The sequence below is a fragment of the Pristiophorus japonicus genome, chromosome 12 (genome assembly GCF_044704955.1).
Source record: "Pristiophorus japonicus isolate sPriJap1 chromosome 12, sPriJap1.hap1, whole genome shotgun sequence".
NCBI lineage: Eukaryota > Metazoa > Chordata > Chondrichthyes > Pristiophoridae > Pristiophorus > Pristiophorus japonicus.
This window is the reverse complement of record NC_091988.1, coordinates 198,650,995-198,668,500: the sequence shown is the minus strand read 5'-3', so window position 1 is coordinate 198,668,500 and position 17,506 is coordinate 198,650,995. Positions and strand designations below refer to the sequence as shown.

General features: G+C 50.0%; 1 protein-coding gene across 1 annotated transcript in view; it reads right to left on the bottom strand.

Moving 5' to 3' along the window:
- Positions 1–17,188, bottom strand: part of gdf5 (growth differentiation factor 5) — a 43,009-nt gene extending 25,821 nt beyond the window's left edge. The window contains exon 1 of the mRNA XM_070895128.1: positions 16,622–17,188. Within this exon, the coding sequence (XP_070751229.1) occupies positions 16,622–17,114 (493 nt within the window). The 5' untranslated portion in view covers positions 17,115–17,188. The remainder of the gene's footprint in view (positions 1–16,621) is intronic.
- Between the last annotated feature and the right edge of the window lie 318 nt (positions 17,189–17,506).

The following is a 17,506-nucleotide window of genomic DNA, read 5'->3' as shown; positions in this document are numbered from 1 at the left end:
ATTCTATTAACTGTCGTCCAATTCTAGCCCCAGTGTTATTGCTGAAACATAAAATTAAAAGTAATTTTCTCATGGCAGACACAAAGGCTTTGTCCTCTCCGCAGGGAAGCAATGCACTTGGTCTCAGCTCCTCTGGGCAAAGCAGAGGAAAGTCTCCCAGAATCTCCCCTGGGAGATTAGATTTTAGAAAGGCCAACCATTAGGTCATGTGACTGTAATGTGTTTGCTTCATGGGTTCTTTGCTTAAGAATTCATAGCAACACATTGCTATTAAGAACTAGTTGGTTTATTAACAAAGGTTTAACAATCACACTACACATTACCAGTTCATCCACCAGGCTCACAACTGCATACCTCATCGTGGATGACCTAGACCTAATGGACTGGGGTTTTATTGAGTCTTGTGAACATCACGTGACTGGCTAAGCCACTCACAATGCAACAGCTCTACAACTATTTTAAGCAGAACGTAATATCAAATGCCCCCTTTTTGCAAGGGCACTAGAACCCACAAATTAACAAATAAACTTTAACGGAAACTTAAATTAAAATGTGGTTGCCGGGGGTGATAATGCACTCCAGTCCCTCTGGAGTGCATTATCACCTCTCGCGGAAGGCCGCGAGCGTACCGGTGGACACTGCGAGCTCCATCTCCAGGGACACCCTGGCGCGAACATAACTGCTGAAGAGAGGCGGGCAGTCGGGCTGAACGACCCCATCGCTGCCTGCACCGGTTGATGGCCACCTTGGCCAAGCCCAGAAGCAGTTCTACAAGGAGGCCCTCTGTCCTGCCCGCTCCCCTCCAGCAACTGCTCTACAATCCTGTGAGCATATTCACACGTGCATACATTACACCCGCCACTATTGAACTGACACCTAACCAGAAGCAGGCAAGGGTGGATATCAACTAAGGACACAGTAAGGATTGGCTGTGATGGGCTCCAGAGTAGAATAACCCACCATCAATCCCAGTGTAACGACACGCCCAAGAAACGCTCACGTGGCTGAAGCCCTGAAGTGGCTACCAGCAACTGTAACTTTGAGGAAAGATTGAATCGGCTGGGGTTGTTTTCTTTGGAACAGAGGAGGCTGAGAGGAGACCTTATTGAGGTGTATAAAATTATGAGGGGCCTAGATAGGGTGGATAGGAAGGATCTATTTCCCTTAGCAGAGGGTTCAACAACCAGGAGGCATAGATTTAAACTAATTGGTAGGAGGTTTAGAGGGGATTTGAGGAGAATTGTTTTCACCCAGAGGGTGGGGGAGGTCTGGAACTCACTGCCTGAAAGGGTGGTAGAGACAGGAACCCTCACCACATTTAACAAGTACTTGGATGTGCACGTGAAGTGCCGTAACCTACAAGGCTCTGGACCAAGAGCTGGAAAGTGGGATTAGGCTGGATAGTTCTTTGTCGGCCGGCACGGCCACGATGGGCTGAAATGGTCTCCTTCCGTGCTGTAAATTTCTATGATTCTATGAAGTGTAGTGAAGCACTGCCTACAGGAGAGGGAGATGGTTGGAAGAAGGTCTTCTGAGACACTTCACCGTGACAGCACCGCACTTTAAAGAAGACAGGCAGGACTCAGGGCGTAGTGGGGGGTTTTCCTGAACTGGCAACACATCTGCCTCTATTTTACCAGAACTTACAAGGAGATTTTCTTTTCTTTACAGTAATATTACACAAAAGTAAAAAATGAATACATTTTCAAAAGAGGAAAGCTTAGATTCATCTCTGTGCTGACATTTAAAATATACACAGAATTATGGACGGTGGCAAGTGAGTAATGGGCTGTCAATTTATCCCTGGGTTCAAATGATGTCATAAACCACGAGAAGGAGCCTTAGAGAAGCTGTCTGAACCATGGCAACCTCATTATTCAGTCAAGCCATTCATTATTATTCTAATCTACGTTCACAGGTCAATAAAATAAATCACTGCTCACGACAGTTAAAAATACAACTGCAGCTTTGCAATGGCTTGGTAAGTAAAGGAACTGATACACACTGTCAGGTAAATTCACAGATCCCAACGTCCAATTCTCGAGCTTTATTGAGTAGATTGGGTCTATACTCTCTGGAGTGCAGCAGAATGAGAGGTGATCTCATTGAAACATACAAGATTCTGAGGGGAATTGACCGGGCAGATGCCGAGAGGTTGTTTCCCCCGGGCTAGAGAATCCAGAACCAGGGGTCACAGTCTCAGGATAAGGGGCCAGCCTTTTAAGACAGAGATGAGGAGGAATTTCTTCACTCAGAGGGTTGTGAATCTTTGGAATTCTCTAAAGGGCTGTCATTGCTCAGTCACTGAATATATTCAAGGCTGAGATCAATAGATTTTTGGAGTCTACACGAATCAGGGATATGGGGATTGGGCGGGAAAGTGGAGTTGAGGTCGATGATCAGCCATGAATTACCAGGGAGATGACTTACCAGGGGAAGGCACCAGCAGCCAGGTTCATGGTACCATGGGTGGCTCTGCTGCACAGAAGGGCAGGAAAAAGAGTGGGAGAGCTATAGTGATAGGGGACTCTATTGTAAGGGGAATAGACAGGAGTTTCTGCGGCCGCAACCGAGACTCCAGGATGGTATGTTGCCTCCCTGTTGCAAGGGTCAAGGATGTCTCGGAGAGGCTGCAGAGCATTCTGGAGAGGGAGGGTGAACAGCCAGTTGTCGTGGTACATGTAGGTACCAACGATATAGGTAAGAAGCGGGAAAAGGTCCTACAAGCTGAATTTAGGGAGCTAGGAGTTAAATTAAAAAGTAGGACCTCAAAGGTAGTAATCTCTCGATTGCTACCAGTGCCACATGCCAATCAGAGTAGAGGGAGCAGGATAGTTAGAATAAATACGTGGCTTGAGCAGTGGTGCAAGAGGGAGGGATTCAAATTCCTGGGACATTGGAACCAGTTCTGGGGGAAGTGGGACCTGCACAAAAGGGACGGTCTGCACTTGGGCAGGACTGGAATTGATGTCCTGGGGGTAACATTTGCTAATGCAGTTCTGGAATGTTTAAACTAATATGGCAGGGGGATGGGAACCTATGCAGTGAGACAGGGCGAAGTAATATGGAGTCAGAAACAGATGGTAGAAAGGTAAAAAGCAATAGTGGAAGGCCGAGTAAACAAAGGCAAGAAACAAAAAGGGCACACTACATCATAATTCTAAAAGGACAAAGGGTGTTAAAAAAACAAGCCTGAAGGCTTTGTGTCTTAATGCAAGGAGTATCCATAATAAGGTGGATGAATTAACTGTGCAAATAGATGTTAATAGATATGATGTGATTGGGATTACAGAGACGTGGCTCCAGGATGATCAGGGCTGGGAACTCAACATCCATGGGTATTCAACATTCAGGAAGGATAGAATAAAAGGAAAAGGAGGTGGGGTAGCATTGCTGGTTTAAGAGGAGATTAATGCAATAGTTAGGAAGGACATTAGTTTGGATGATGTGGAATCTATATGGGTAGAGCTGCAGAACACCAAAGGGCAAAAACGTTAGTGGGAGTTGTGAACAGACCTCCAAACAGTAGTAGGGAGGTTGGGGAGGGCATCAAACAGGAAATTAGGGGTGCATGCAATAAAGGTGCAGCAGTTATCATGGGTGACTTTAATATGCATATGGATTGGGCTAACCAAACTGGAAGCAATACGGTGGAGGAGGATTTCTTGGAGTGCATAAGGGATGGCTTTCTAGACCAATATGTCGAGGAACCAACTAGGGGTAAGGCCATCTTAGACTGGGTGTTGTGTAATGAGAGAGGATTAATTAGCAATCTTGCTGAGCGAGGCCCCTTAGGGAAGAGTGACCATAATATGGTGGAATTCTACATTAGGATGAAGAATGAAACAGTTAATTCAGAGACCATGGTCCAGAACTTAAAGAAGGCCGACAAATCCCCAGGGCCTGATGGACTGCATCCCAGAGTACTTAAGGAGGTGGCCTTGGAAATGGCGGATGCATTGACAGTCATTTTCCAACATTCCATAAACTCTGGATCAGTTCCTATCGAGTGGAGGGTAGCCAATGTAACCCCACTTTTTAAAAAAGGAGGGAGAGAGAAAACAGGGAATTATAGACCGGTCAGCCTGACATCGGTAGTGGGTAAAATGATGGAATCAATTATTAAGGATATCATAGCAGCGCATTTGGAAAGAGGTGACATGATAGGTCTAAGTCAGCATGGATTTATGAAAGGGAGATCATGCTTGACAAATCTTCTGGAATTTTTTGAGGATGTTTCCAGTAAAGTGGACAAAGGAGAACCAGTTGATGTGGTATATTTCGACTTTCAGAAGGCTTTCGACAAGGTCCCACACAGGAGATTAATGTGCAAAATTAAAGCACATGGGATTGGGGGTAGTTTGCTGACGTGGATTGAGAACTGGTTGTCAGACAGGAAGCAAAGAGTAGGAGTAAATGGGTACTTTTCAGAATGGCAGACAGTGACTAGTGGGGTACCGCAAGGTTCTGTGCTGGGGCCCCAGCTGTTTACATTGTACATTAATGATTTAGACGAGGGGATTAAATGTAGTATCTCCAAATTTGCGGATGACACTAAGTTGGGTGGCAGTGTGAGCTGCGAGGAGGATGCTATGAGGCTGCAGAGTGACTTGGATAGGTTAGGTGAGTGGGCAAATGCGTGGCAGATGAAGTATAATGTGGATAAATGTGAGGTTATCCACTTTGGTGGTAAAAACAGAGAAACAGACTATTATCTGAATGGTGACAGATTAGGAAAAGGGAAGGTGCAACGAGACCTGGGTGTCATGGTACATCAGTCATTGAAGGTTGGCATGCAGGTACAGCAGGCGGTTAAGAAAGCAAATGGCATGTTGGCCTTCATAGCGAGGGGATTTGAGTACAGGGGCAGGGAGGTGTTGCTACAGTTGTACAGGGCCTTGGTGAGGCCACACCTGGAGTATTGTGTACAGTTTTGGTCTCCTAACTTGAGGAAGGACATTCTTGCTATTGAGGGAGTGCAATGAAGATTCACTGGACTGATTCCCGGGATGGTGGGACTGACCTATCAAGAAAGACTGGATCAACTGGGCTTGTATTCACTGGAGTTCAGAAGAGTGAGAGGGGACCTCATAGAAACGTTTCAAATTCTGACGGGTTTGGACAGGTTGGATGCAGGAAGAATGTTCCCGATGTTGGGGAAGTCCAGAACCAGGGGTCACAGTCTAAGGATAAGGGGTAAGCCATTTAGGACTGTGATGAGGAGAAACTTCTTCACCCAGAGAGTGGTGAACCTATGGAATTCTCTACCACAGAAAGTAGTTGAGGCCAATTCACTAAATATATTCAAAAGCGAGTTAAATGAAGTCCTTACTACTCGGGGAATCAAGGGGTATGGCGCGAAAGCAGGAAGGGGGTACTGAAGTTTCATGTTCAGCCATGAACTCATAGAATGGCGGTGCAGGCTAGAAGGGCTGAATGGCCTGCTCCTGCACCTATTTTCTATGTTTCTGTGTTCTGTGCTGGGGCCCCAGCAGTTTACATTGTACATTAATGATTTAGACGAGGGGATTAAATGTAATATCTCCAAATTTGCGGATGGCACTAAGTTGGGTGGCAGTGTGAGCTGCGAGGAGGATGCTGTGAGGCTGCAGAGTGACTTGGATAGGTTAGGTGAGTGGGCAAATGCATGGCAGATGAAGTATAATGTGGATAAATGTGAGGTTATCCACTTTGGTGGTAAAAACAGAGAGACAGACTATTATCTGAATGGTGACAGATTAGGAAAAGGGGAGGTGCAACGAGACCTGGGTGTCATGGTACATCAGTCATTGAAGGTTGGCATGCAGGTACAGCAGGCGGTTAAGAAAGCAAATGGCATGTTGGCCTTCATAGCGAGGGGATTTGAGTACAGGGGTAGGGAGGTGTTACTACAGTTGTACAGGGCCTTGGTGAGGTCACACCTGGAGTAGTGTGTGCAGTTTTGGTCTCCTAACTTGAGGAAGGACATTCTTGCTATTGAGGGAGTGCAGCGAAGGTTCACCAGACTGATTCCCGGGATGGTGGGACTGACATATCAAGAAAGACTGGATCAACTGGGCTTGTATTCACTGGAGTTCAGAAGAATGAGAGGGGATCTCATGGAAACGTTTAAAATCCTGACGGGTTTAGACAGGTTAGATGCAGGAAGAATGTTCCCAATGTTGGGGAAGTCCAGAGCCAGGGGTCACAGTCTAAGGATAAGGGGTAAGCCATTTAGGACCGTGATGAGGAGAAACTTCTTCACCCAGAGAGTGGTGAACCTGTGGAATTCTCTACCACAGAAAGTTGTTGAGGCCAATTCACTAAATATATTCAAAAAGGAGTTAGATGTAGTCCTTACTACTAGGGGGATCAAGGGGTATGGCGAGAAAGCAGGAATGGGGTATTGAAGTTGCATGTTGAGCCATGAACTCATTGAATTGCGGTGCAGGCTCCAAGGGCCGAATGGTCGACTCCTGCACCTATTTTCTATGTTTCTATGTTTCTAATATTGAATGGCAGAGCAGGCTCGAGTGGCCGTATGGCTGACTTATGTTTTTATGTTCTCTGCTTGAAGGGAGTAGGGGTTAGATATAGGAATACCACACTGTCGGCCTAATTATCCCACTTGCGCCGACCTTTACTGGAGCACCGTTCCCAGTGGCTGAAGGGTTAATAATCAGGGGACACAGATCCAAGGTGATTGGCAAAATAACAAGAGCTGACATGAGGCAAAACGTTTTTTACGCAATGAGTGTTTGGGATTTGGAATGCACTGCCTGATAGGGTAGTGGAGGGATATGGGGAAAGAGCGGGGCAGTGGGACTAACGGGACTGTTCTTCTAAAGATGGGCCGAATGGCCTCCTCCTGTCTGGATGCACAGCATCGACGAATTTACCTCAACTTTACTGAGTTGGCTCCCTTCAGCTGGCTGAATAATCCAAGTACAGGGAAGCTTCAAATGCACGGGCAATTGCACCAGCAGCCAGAAGCAATAATCCAGCAACTAACCTGTAAGTAGTTCAAGAACCTTTAAATAGCGCTGTGGGGGTGGGGGAGTGGGTGGTCCTTCATACCATTTAACGTAGTGTTCAGCTATGCAAGGTTATAGCAGGGCATGTTGTTAGTGCATCAGTCCCCGAACCCACTGCCCCTAACTCCCGTCCCTAACCCTGTACCCAACCCCGGCCCCTAACCACCGGCCCATAACCCCCATCCCTAACCCCCGCCCCTATCCCTAACCCACTGCCCCTGCCCCTAACCCACTGCTCCGTCCCTAACCCCGGCCTCTAACCCCGGCCCATAACCCCTGTCGCTAACCCCCGCCCTGATCCCTAACCCCCTGCCCCTGTCCCTCACCCATTGCCCTGTCCCTAACCCACTGCTCTGTCCCTAACCCTGTCCCCAACCCCGGCCCCTAACCCCCGGCCCATAACCTCTGTCCCTAACTCCCGCCCCTATCCCTAACCCCCTGCCCCTGTTCCTAGCCCCCGTCCCTAACCCACTGCCCCGTCCCTAACCCCCGTCCCTAACCCCCGTCCCTAACCCACTGCTCCTGTCCCTAACCCACTGCCCCTGACCCTAACCCCGGCCCCTAACCCCCGTCCCTAACCCCAGCCCCTAACCCCTGTCCCTAACCCCCTGTCCCTGTCCCTAACCCACTGCCCCTGTCTCTAACTCACTGCCTCTAACCCACTGCCCCTGTCTCTAACCCCTGTCCCTAACCCTGCCCCTAACCCCCGTCCCTAACCCCAGCCCCTAACCCCCGTCCCTAACCCACTGCTCCTGTCCCTAACCCACTGCCCCGTCCCTAACCCCCGTCCCTAACCCCCGTCCCTAACCCACTCCCCCTGTCTCTAACCCCTGCCCCTAACCCACTCCCCCTGCCCCTAACCCACTGCCCCATCTCTAACCCACTGCCCCAAACCCACTCCCCCTGCCCCTAACCCACTCCCCCCATCTCTAACCCCTATCCCTAACCCGCTCCCCATGTCTCTAACCCACTGTCCCTAACCCACTGCCCCTGTCTCTAACCCCTGTCCCTGACCCTAACCCACTGTCTCTAACCCACTGCCCCTGTCCCTAACCCACTCCCCTGTCCATTATTGCTTACTGAGTAATAACTGCAATTGACCTCCGCCTTCCTGGGCTGGAGAGAGGGAGAAACGAGACTCCAGCTGGGATGTGCTTGTTTACGAGCAGACCTGTGCTGGCTCTGTGTGAAGTTCACCTACCCGCTCTCACCCCCCACATGAATACTGGCCAGCTGTGAGAGAACAGATGGCCACCTGCAGGACCAAAGGAGACATGAAGCTGAACTGGAATGATATTGTTTGGTGACAGAGAAATAGTTGCCGTTACAATAGAGTAATAAGGTGATAATTCAGTGGAGGGTATAATCACATTATTCTAAATAACAGTCAAATGGAACTGAGAGTCTAATAGACATTGTGTATAGAATAATAGAACACGGGAACAGGAGGGGGCCATTGAGCCCCTCGAGCCTGTTCTGCCATTCAATGAGATCATGGTTGATCTGTAACCTAACTCCATTTACCCGCCTTTGGCCCATAACCCTTAATACCTTTGGTTAACAAAAAGCTGTCAATCTCATATTTAAAATTGACAATTGACCCAACATCAATTGCTGGTTGCGGAAGAGAGTTCCAAACCTCTCCCAACCTTTGTGTGTAGAGGTGTTTCCTAATTTTACTCCTGAAAGGTCTGGGTCTAATTTTTAGACTGTGCTCCCTCGTCCTAGACTCCCCAACCAGCGGGAATAGTCTCTCTCTGTCTATCCTATCTATCGAGAGATACAACAACAACTTGTATTTATATAGCGCCTTTAACATAATGAAACGTCCCAAGGCGCTTCACAGGAGTATTATAAGATTTAAAAATATAGATAAATATAGACTAAGATAATCAAATGATGAAGCAATGTTGGCTCCTGTTATTTTTGGGGGCCATGGACATACGATCTATAAAAAGCAACGAGCCAGGTCTGGATAATGCAGACTGGAGTTTAGATCGATATTTGGAGGGGAGTTGCTTGACCATCGTGGGATCAGGGAGACATTGTTCACAATTTTCCCTCAAGAAATAAAATGAATGGCAGAGCAAATTGTGTAGGAAGTGTTGGTGGAATGGGCTTGAGGGATTAACCAGTCTTGTCTTATTCCCTGGTTGTTCAGTTCTTGATTTGCAGAGAGAGATACCGATGGCTAGAACATTTCCAATTGCTTTGTGACTATGTGTGAGCCAGTAAATCTGGGATGGCCATCCTGGTCTGCCGGCTCCGTGCCACACTGTGCAGACCCTTGGAGGGAGGGTGGGTGGGTGATGCTGGGGTTGGAGCGCCGTGCTTTGAAAGCTTTGCCCCTCGGTCTCTCTGGCCTTCAGCGGACATTGTTCCAGTGCAATTGGCCGAGTCCATGATGTAATCGCCCTGGTAATTGCATCATCACATCCTTCTGTGTTGAGGAGCAGGTAAAGGACCATGAGCTCCTCCTAGTGATACAGACATGGAGCAGCAGGAGGAAGGCTCGGGGCAGGTTTGTAGCAGGAACCAGAGAGAGAAGGCAAAATAATACATAGCGTGTTACCAGCAATTACCCCCGTGACGCTCTGCCTCTAGTATTAACCAAAGGGCTAAATTTGGGGCAATTGTTGAAGAAAAGGCCATGATTATGTTGGTGAGTTCCCCCACCAGTATTCAATTAGGCAAGGGATATTTAGCCAAGCGTTGGAACAGGTCCTGCTGTGCTGAGACATCAGTATGTGACCTGCCCAGCTTTGCTGGTTACTGCCCTGGATTTACCAGTGTGTGAGGCCGACCCTTCGTTCTTTATTTACAAATGTGTAGCAGCGCCTGTAAAGGGAAAGGCAGCTTACGGCGTGTCCTTATTTGAAGTTGGTTCTTATTTTCCAGTTTGCTGTGTTTGTGATCTCACCAACTTCCCAGCAAACGCTTTGGCGCCAAGTGCGACTCTGTGTCTGACACACGGGCCGTCCACGATTGTCAACAAGTTGGGCGCTACATTGAGAAAGTGACCACTGTGCCGGGGCTGAAAGGGTTTGAAATGTTCAACGCTGTGCCAACTTGACCTCGGTTGCAACGACTGTCTATCCTGTGGTGGGACGTGTCTGTTGGCCACGCTAGGCCAGCAACATTGCCCCAGGACTGATCTAAGGACCCAACACACCTCTGCAACCTTCAGCAAGCCTTCAAGGTTAATTGGGATCTATTATCTCAACATCCCAAAGCAAACAAGGCCACAAGAGGGGAGGGGAGCTGGGGGAGAGGGACTGCTGTAGGATTTGAGAACCTTTCCCAAACCACTCCTTGCCGAATGCCTTCCCTTTTTCCAGTCGAGAATGAGTTGCCAGCTATCTGCTCTGTGTGAAGGAGCAGCAAGACCCCGTTTCCATCTGGGCCAGACGCTGGGTTGGTTGATCTTCGTCAAGCTTGGCTGTAGGGTTACAATTGACTTTGGTTCCCGAGACTAGGGAGTGACATGTTAATGAAGGGTCCTGCCCAATGACTGACCCCTGCAGGAAAGTGCCGGGCGGCAGATGTCAAATGAGAGCAGGATCAGGAGATTGGACAGAGGTGTTCAAAATCGTCAACATAAGAACATTAGAAATAGGAACAGGAGTTTTGGTGAATGAAGCGTCCGGACAGAGTAGATGGAGAGAAACTATTCCCATTGGCGGAAGGGTCGAGACCCAGAGGGTATAGGTTTAAGGTGATTGGCAAAAGAACTGAAGGCGACACGAGGAAAAACTGTTTTACACAGCGAGTGGTTAGGATCTGGAATGCACGCCTGAAAGGGTGGTGGAGGCAGATTCAATCAGACCAAGGGAATTGGATAGGTCCCTGAAGGAAAAAAATTACAGGGCTACAGGGAAGGGGCGGGGGAGTGGGACTAGCTGAGGTGCTCTTGCAGAGAGTCAGCACGGGCTCGACGGGCCGAATGGCCTCCTTCCATGCCATAACCGTTCTATGATTCTATTCTATCAGGCGGAGCAACAACTACAACATCTTGTATTTATATAGTGCCTTTAACATAGTAAAGTGTCCCAAAACGCTTCACAGGAATGTTCGAAAACAAAATTTGACACCGTGCCACATAAGGAGAAATGAGGGCAGATGACCCAAAAGCTTGGTCAAAGAGGTAGGTTTTAAGGAGCGTTTTAAAGGAGGAGAGAGCAGCACAGAAGTGGAGGGGTTTAGGCAGAGAGTTCCAGAGCTTGGGGCCCAGGCAACAGAAGGCAAGGCCACCGATGGTTGAGCGATTATAATCAGAGATTCTCAAGAGGGCGGAATTAGAGGAGCGCAGACAGACATCTCGGGGAGTTGTGGGGCTGGAGGAGATTGCAGAGATAGGGAGGGGCGAGGCCATGGAGGATTTTGAAAACAAAGATGAGAATTTTAAAGTTGTGGTGTTGCTTAACCTGGAGCCAATGTAGGTCAGCGAGCACAGGGGTGATGGGTGAGCGGTACTTGGTGCGAGTTAGGACACCGGCTGCCGAGTTTTGGATGACCTCTAGTTTACGTAGGGTAGAATATGGGAGGCCAGCCAGGAGTGCTTTGGAATAGTCAAGTCTAGAGGTAACGAACGCAATGCCTGGTGCCACTCACAGGAGACCAGCCCACTCTCTCTCTCTCTCTCTCACACACACACACACACACAGTCTAGGCTTAATTGTATAGAATGACCACTTGGCAAGATAATGCACAGCAACCGGTGGCCAGGAAACTGCATTCCAGGATGAGTAAGTCTGTCCAGAAAAGGAGAGAAAATTGGACAGGAAAAGCACTGAAGAAAAATCCTAACATCATTGAGCATATTAAGAATTTACAGCACTACAGTTATTAGTCAGAGCACTGGCAGCAATGGTGAACCATATGTTGAGCATTGACTGAGAAAGTGTACATTTATTGTAACATACAAAAGTCAAGTTTGGAATGAGACAAAGCCCAGACATACCACAAATATCCAGATAAAGACACATATTGGACACATTTGGATTAAAAGTGTATTATTGTTTAGTACTTTTAGTAATTTTTTTGTACACTTGTTTTAGTTAGTAACCACAAATGTTTTTACTTTTCTGGGGAGCAGATCCACACGTGCCAGCTTCCCTCTGCCACTTCACCCGAGCGGCCATTCTGCAACATGTGAGCCTAGACAGCACATGTCAGCGGGCTCTTCGACCATGAGGGGCATGTCACAGCCCCATCTCAGCCATGCTCTCACCCACCAGCTCCCATCCCCCACTGCTCCCGGACATGCCCAGGTCGGACGAGAAAATCCGAGCGAACTGGGCAAATCCCGCAGGCTCACCATCAATCAGCCAGCTTTCATCTGACCTATAAATCAAGTACACTACAAATCTCACGCTTTAAGGACACCTTCCCGGACTGGAGTTTGCAAATGCCATTTTCATTACGCAAGATTTAGGATTTGTGCTGTTTTTTCGAGGCTACATTCCTAAGATGGTCGAGTTTCTACGTCTACGAAAATGAAAACCAGCGGCCTTGCCTATGATTGGGCCGACAATCCTAGGAATTGAGACCAATTTCTTACAGTGCCAGGATAAACCAAATTCCATTCCTATTACATTGGCTTTTGGTGCTAGTTTGGGATAATTTTCAACAACAAATAACAATTTGCATTTATATGGCAGCTTTAATGTGGTAAAATGACCCAAGGCGCTTCACAGGAGCAATTATCAGCCAAAATATTGACACCAAGCCACACAAGGAGATACTTGGACAGGTGGCCAAATGCTTGGTCAATGAGGTATGTTTTAAGGAGCATCTTAAAGGAGGAGAGAGAGGCGAAGAATGTTCGACATGAAAGCCAGTGGCCTTATAATACAGCTGACTCCAAGTAAACACTGTGCCTTATCCAACCCAATCTCTATTCCAGCCATTCAAGCTGGTGACCTAATCTGGCACAGGTGCAGATGCCTAAACAAGCCAGCGTGTCACCATGACAACAGGCCCATTTGCGCATGCACGGTGCATTCCATCTTCTTGTCCATCTTTCATTATGAGAAGAAGGTAAGGAAAGAGGGAATCACTGAATGGATGGAAGGAGGAGAAAGAGTGAGAAAGATATTCAGCACTTTGGTAAAGGCAGCTCCTCCTCTCCAACTGGTTTATCCCCCACCCTGCATTCATTCTTAACTCTAATCTCACAGACTTGCTCACCCCCCAACCCTTCATCCCAAACCCCAAACCCCGCCCTTCATCCCAACCCCCACCCTTCACCCCAAACCCCAACCCCCACCCTTCACCCTTCACCCCAAACCCCACTGTCACCCCAACCCCCACCCTCACTCCAAACCCCACCCTCACCCCCGCCCTTCACCCCAAACCCCAACCCCCGCCCTTCACCCCAAACCCCACTGAGACCCCAACCCCCACCCTCACCCCAAACCCCACCCTCACCCCCGCCCTTCACCCCAACCCCACCCTTTACCCTAAACCCCACCCAAACCCCAAACCCCACCCTTCACCCCAAACCCCACCTCCACCCTAAAACCCAACCCCCGCCCTCACCCCCACCCTTCACCCCAAACTCCACCCTCACCCCCACCCCAAACCCCAATCCCTGCCCTTCATCCCAAATCCCACCCTCACCCCAAACTCCACCCCAACCCCCGCCCTTCACCCCAAACTCGACCCTCACCCCCCAAACCCCAATCCCTGCCCTTCATCCCAAATCCCACCCTCACCCCAAACTCCACCCTCACCCCCACCCCAAACCCCAACCCCTGCCCTTCACCTCAAACCCAACCCCCACCCCAAACCCCATCCCAACCCCCGAACTTCACCCCAAACCCCCCTCACTCTCCCTCACCCCCCTCACTGTCCAATAGTCCGGCGATACGTAATTTCTCCCGCTCCCTAAATATCTGACTTTTATGCCACTGGAAATCAAAGCAAAGGAAGAAACACACTGAGCTGAGCCCATGTGTCTTTATGTCTGCACACAAGTGTGTTGTAAATACACTCCTATGTCTCAGTGTGGCGGAAGTTGCGGCGCCCGCCGCTGTGTGCGGACCCCTGGTACTGTCAGTGCGGGCCCGCCGCTGAGTGCGGAGGCTCCGCTCCACACAGGAACCCCCGCTCTGTGCGAGCGCAGATCCGCTCGCATTCAATTACATTCCAAGCCAGAGCTCTCCAGACAGCAGCAAACGCGCCCAAACTGCAGGGTCCAACCGCACTTGGGCTAAGATACAGGGTCGGGAGAGGCGATGTGGAGCGACACAGAGAAGGGATAGAACAATGCAGAGGCTGAGACACCGGGGGTTCATTCCGGGGGTTTAAAGTCGCTATGAGTTTTTGGAATGAGTTATTTACCAATACCTGCTGTTAAAGGGCCCTTTAATTTGCACGAAAACTTTCTCAGTTTATTGCTTGCAACAATTCTAAACCCTGCCGTTCTGGGTTTTTTTTTTGGTTTCTGGGGCTTTACAAGTTGCAGTGAAGCTTTTAGCAGACACCAGCAAGCTAACAGGACTTGCCCGCTCACTGCTGGGGGAATGAGCAGCCAGTCACAGCGACATATATTTGCTGATCATTCTCCCTCCCCTCTCTGATCGATTCGCTCAGTCCCCAGCCGCCGATCAGTCACTGAACCCGTAATAAACCTTCGCGATGTTGATGGACTCTCGAGCAGGACCCAGGGATCTGCCGAGTGCCTCGGTGTGGGTTACACAATGACTCACACACTGATCCTTAACTCTTTCATAAAAACCCGTTTCTGTTTGCAGAAGTTGGTGCGGTTGGTTTAACACTGCGGCGGTGCTTTAAGGATGGTGATGCTGTCAGGGGCGGTAAAGATACCCCCAAGGGACCAGCTCCTCTGGGTGGATTTGGTAAGGAGTGGGGGGCGCGAGAGAGAGCGAGCAAGGGACCACTCGGGAAATGGGACAGCCAGCAACAACTTACATTTATATAGCGCTTTTCACATAGTGAAACATCCCGAGGTGCTTTGACGGGAACATCATTTGACACCGAGCCGCATAAGGCGGTATTAGGACAGGTGGCCCAACGCTTGGTCAAAGAGGTAGCTTTTAAGACATAGCAAGTGTTACACTAGAAACGGCCCCGGTCCATCTCGTTCACCTTCTCCCCTCCTGGGAGTCGCAGGATCCAAGGATAATGGAGTTATTGACCAATCACAGCGATCAAATCTCTACCACGGGTCTACAACAGACCCAGACACGAGTCGAGGAAAAGCCCCCAGTGGGGGAGAGCTTTGGGCACCACAGGTCCAAAGATACCTTGTACCTGCAAAAAACACGCCGCACTTAGCATCCCGACCTCTCTCGCTCGCTCGCTCCAAATTCTTTTGATAAGTTACAATGGAAGAGACAGTAGGGGGTAAACCCCAGAACTTGTCACTAGTTGGAACTCATTATCTGTTGGGAGTTCCCCCGAGGCACTGCTATCAATCGCTGCCGCTGCCACACACCTCAGACATTGCAAATCAGAAAGTGGCCCCAAAAAACCCAGCCCCAACTGCACCTGGGCTCCCAGTCCTAATCTCATGTTGGCCCTGTGTGGCATCTCGCCTGCTTACCTGCCCCAGGCAGTCCAGATGCCTCCGTGTGTGTACGTGTGTGTGTCTTTATCGATGGCCCCAAAAAGAGACCTTTAGTCAACTTCACAGTGAAATTAACCAGATAGAAGATGAGGGATTGAGGGGCAGAATCCGTCACGATGTGACTGGGTTGGGTTTGTATCTGTAGACCTTGTTCCCATTGATGAAGAGCCTCGCCACTTGCCCTGACCAGGTGGGTACAAAGCTGGGTATTTCTCCTGTCCAACTCCCCTCCGCCCCCCCCCCCCCTACACACACACACACACACCCTGAGCTAAGGTGTACTCCACACACACACCCCAAGCTAAGGTGTACCCCACACACACACACTGAGCTAAGGTGTACCCCACATACACACCCTGAGCTAAGGTGCACCCCCCCCCCCGAGCTAAGGTGTACCCCACACATATACACCCTGAGCTCAGGTGTACTCCACACATACACACCCTGAGCTAAGGTGTACCCCACACACACACCCTGAGCTAAGGTGTACCCCACACATACACACCCTGAGCTAAGGTGTACCCCACACATACACACCCTGAGCTAAGGTGTACCCCCCACACATACACCCTGAGCTAAGGTGTACCCACACACACATACACCCTGAGCTAAGGTGTACCCACACACACCCTGAGCTAAGGTGTACCCCACACATACACACCCTGAGCTAAGGTGTACCCCCACACATACACCCTGAGCTAAGGTGTACCCCACACATACGCTGAGCTAAGGTACACCCCACACATACACATCCTGAGCTAAGGTATATCCCCCACACACACCCTGAGTTCGGGTGTACCTCACACACACCCTCAGCTAAGGTATACCCCACACATACACACCCTGAGCTAAGGTACACCCCCCCCCCCCCCACACACACACACAAACACCCTGAGCTAAGGTGTACCACACTTACACCCCCTGAGCTCAGGTGTACCCCACATATACCCTGAGCTAAGGTATACCACACTTACACCCCCTGAGCTAAGGTGCACAAGTCCAACCATGGCCTTACCTTCTCCTCTGTCCACGAAGCTGGTGATGGTGTTGGCCAGCCCCGCCGAGTGCTGCAGGCTGACATTGAAGCCCCCGCGCTCCGCCACCGACAGGGTCTTGTAGAGGAACAGCATGTAATCGTGAGGGGTGACCTGCGGGGTCCCGGCGCTGCCTCTGGACCTCCGACTGCCGGCGCCCGGCGCTCCTGCCTCGGCTCTGCCTTTCTCGCTTTTGGCCGCCCCTTCCCCAGCCCTGGGGCTCCCTCTCCTGCTGCCCGACAGCGCTGACCTAACGCCCGCCGTACCTCTCCCGGCCCCTGGGGTCCATCGGCCAGCCCCGGGGCTGTGCGCCCTCCCGGAGGGGTTCCTTTTGGCCGCCCCGGCTACCGCCTGGCGGACGCCACCTTGCCCCTTGGCCGTGTGTCCCAGCACCGCCGCCGAGTCGGAGCTGGGCAGGTCCCAGAAGCAGCTGAGAGACCAGAAGAGTAGGGTGAGGCTCCTCAGTACTTCCATGCTCCGAGTTGGCCGAGGTCGACAGCAAGCTGCGAACGCAAGGACACCCAAAAGTTCCAGACAAACTTCTGCAAAACTTTCCTCCGCACTCTATGGATCTGTCCCATAGTGGAATGCCTCCGATGACAGTTAATCCCGGACTCTGTCTGCCAGAAACTGGGGACCGGAGAGAAGCAAGACAAATGCCCACACCTTCTCTTTCGCTGAGCTGCCCTCTTCCCTTACTCCTGTCTCCAGCCCAAGGGGTGGCTCAGTCTTGTTTAAATCCCAGATCCAACAGGCTGCAATGGCGTAATCCTGCCCAGCGCCCTCTCTCTCTCTCTCTCTCAAAAAAAAAACCTTTCCCAAAACTTTGAATCATTTCCAGTAAAAATATTTCACACTCAGACCGC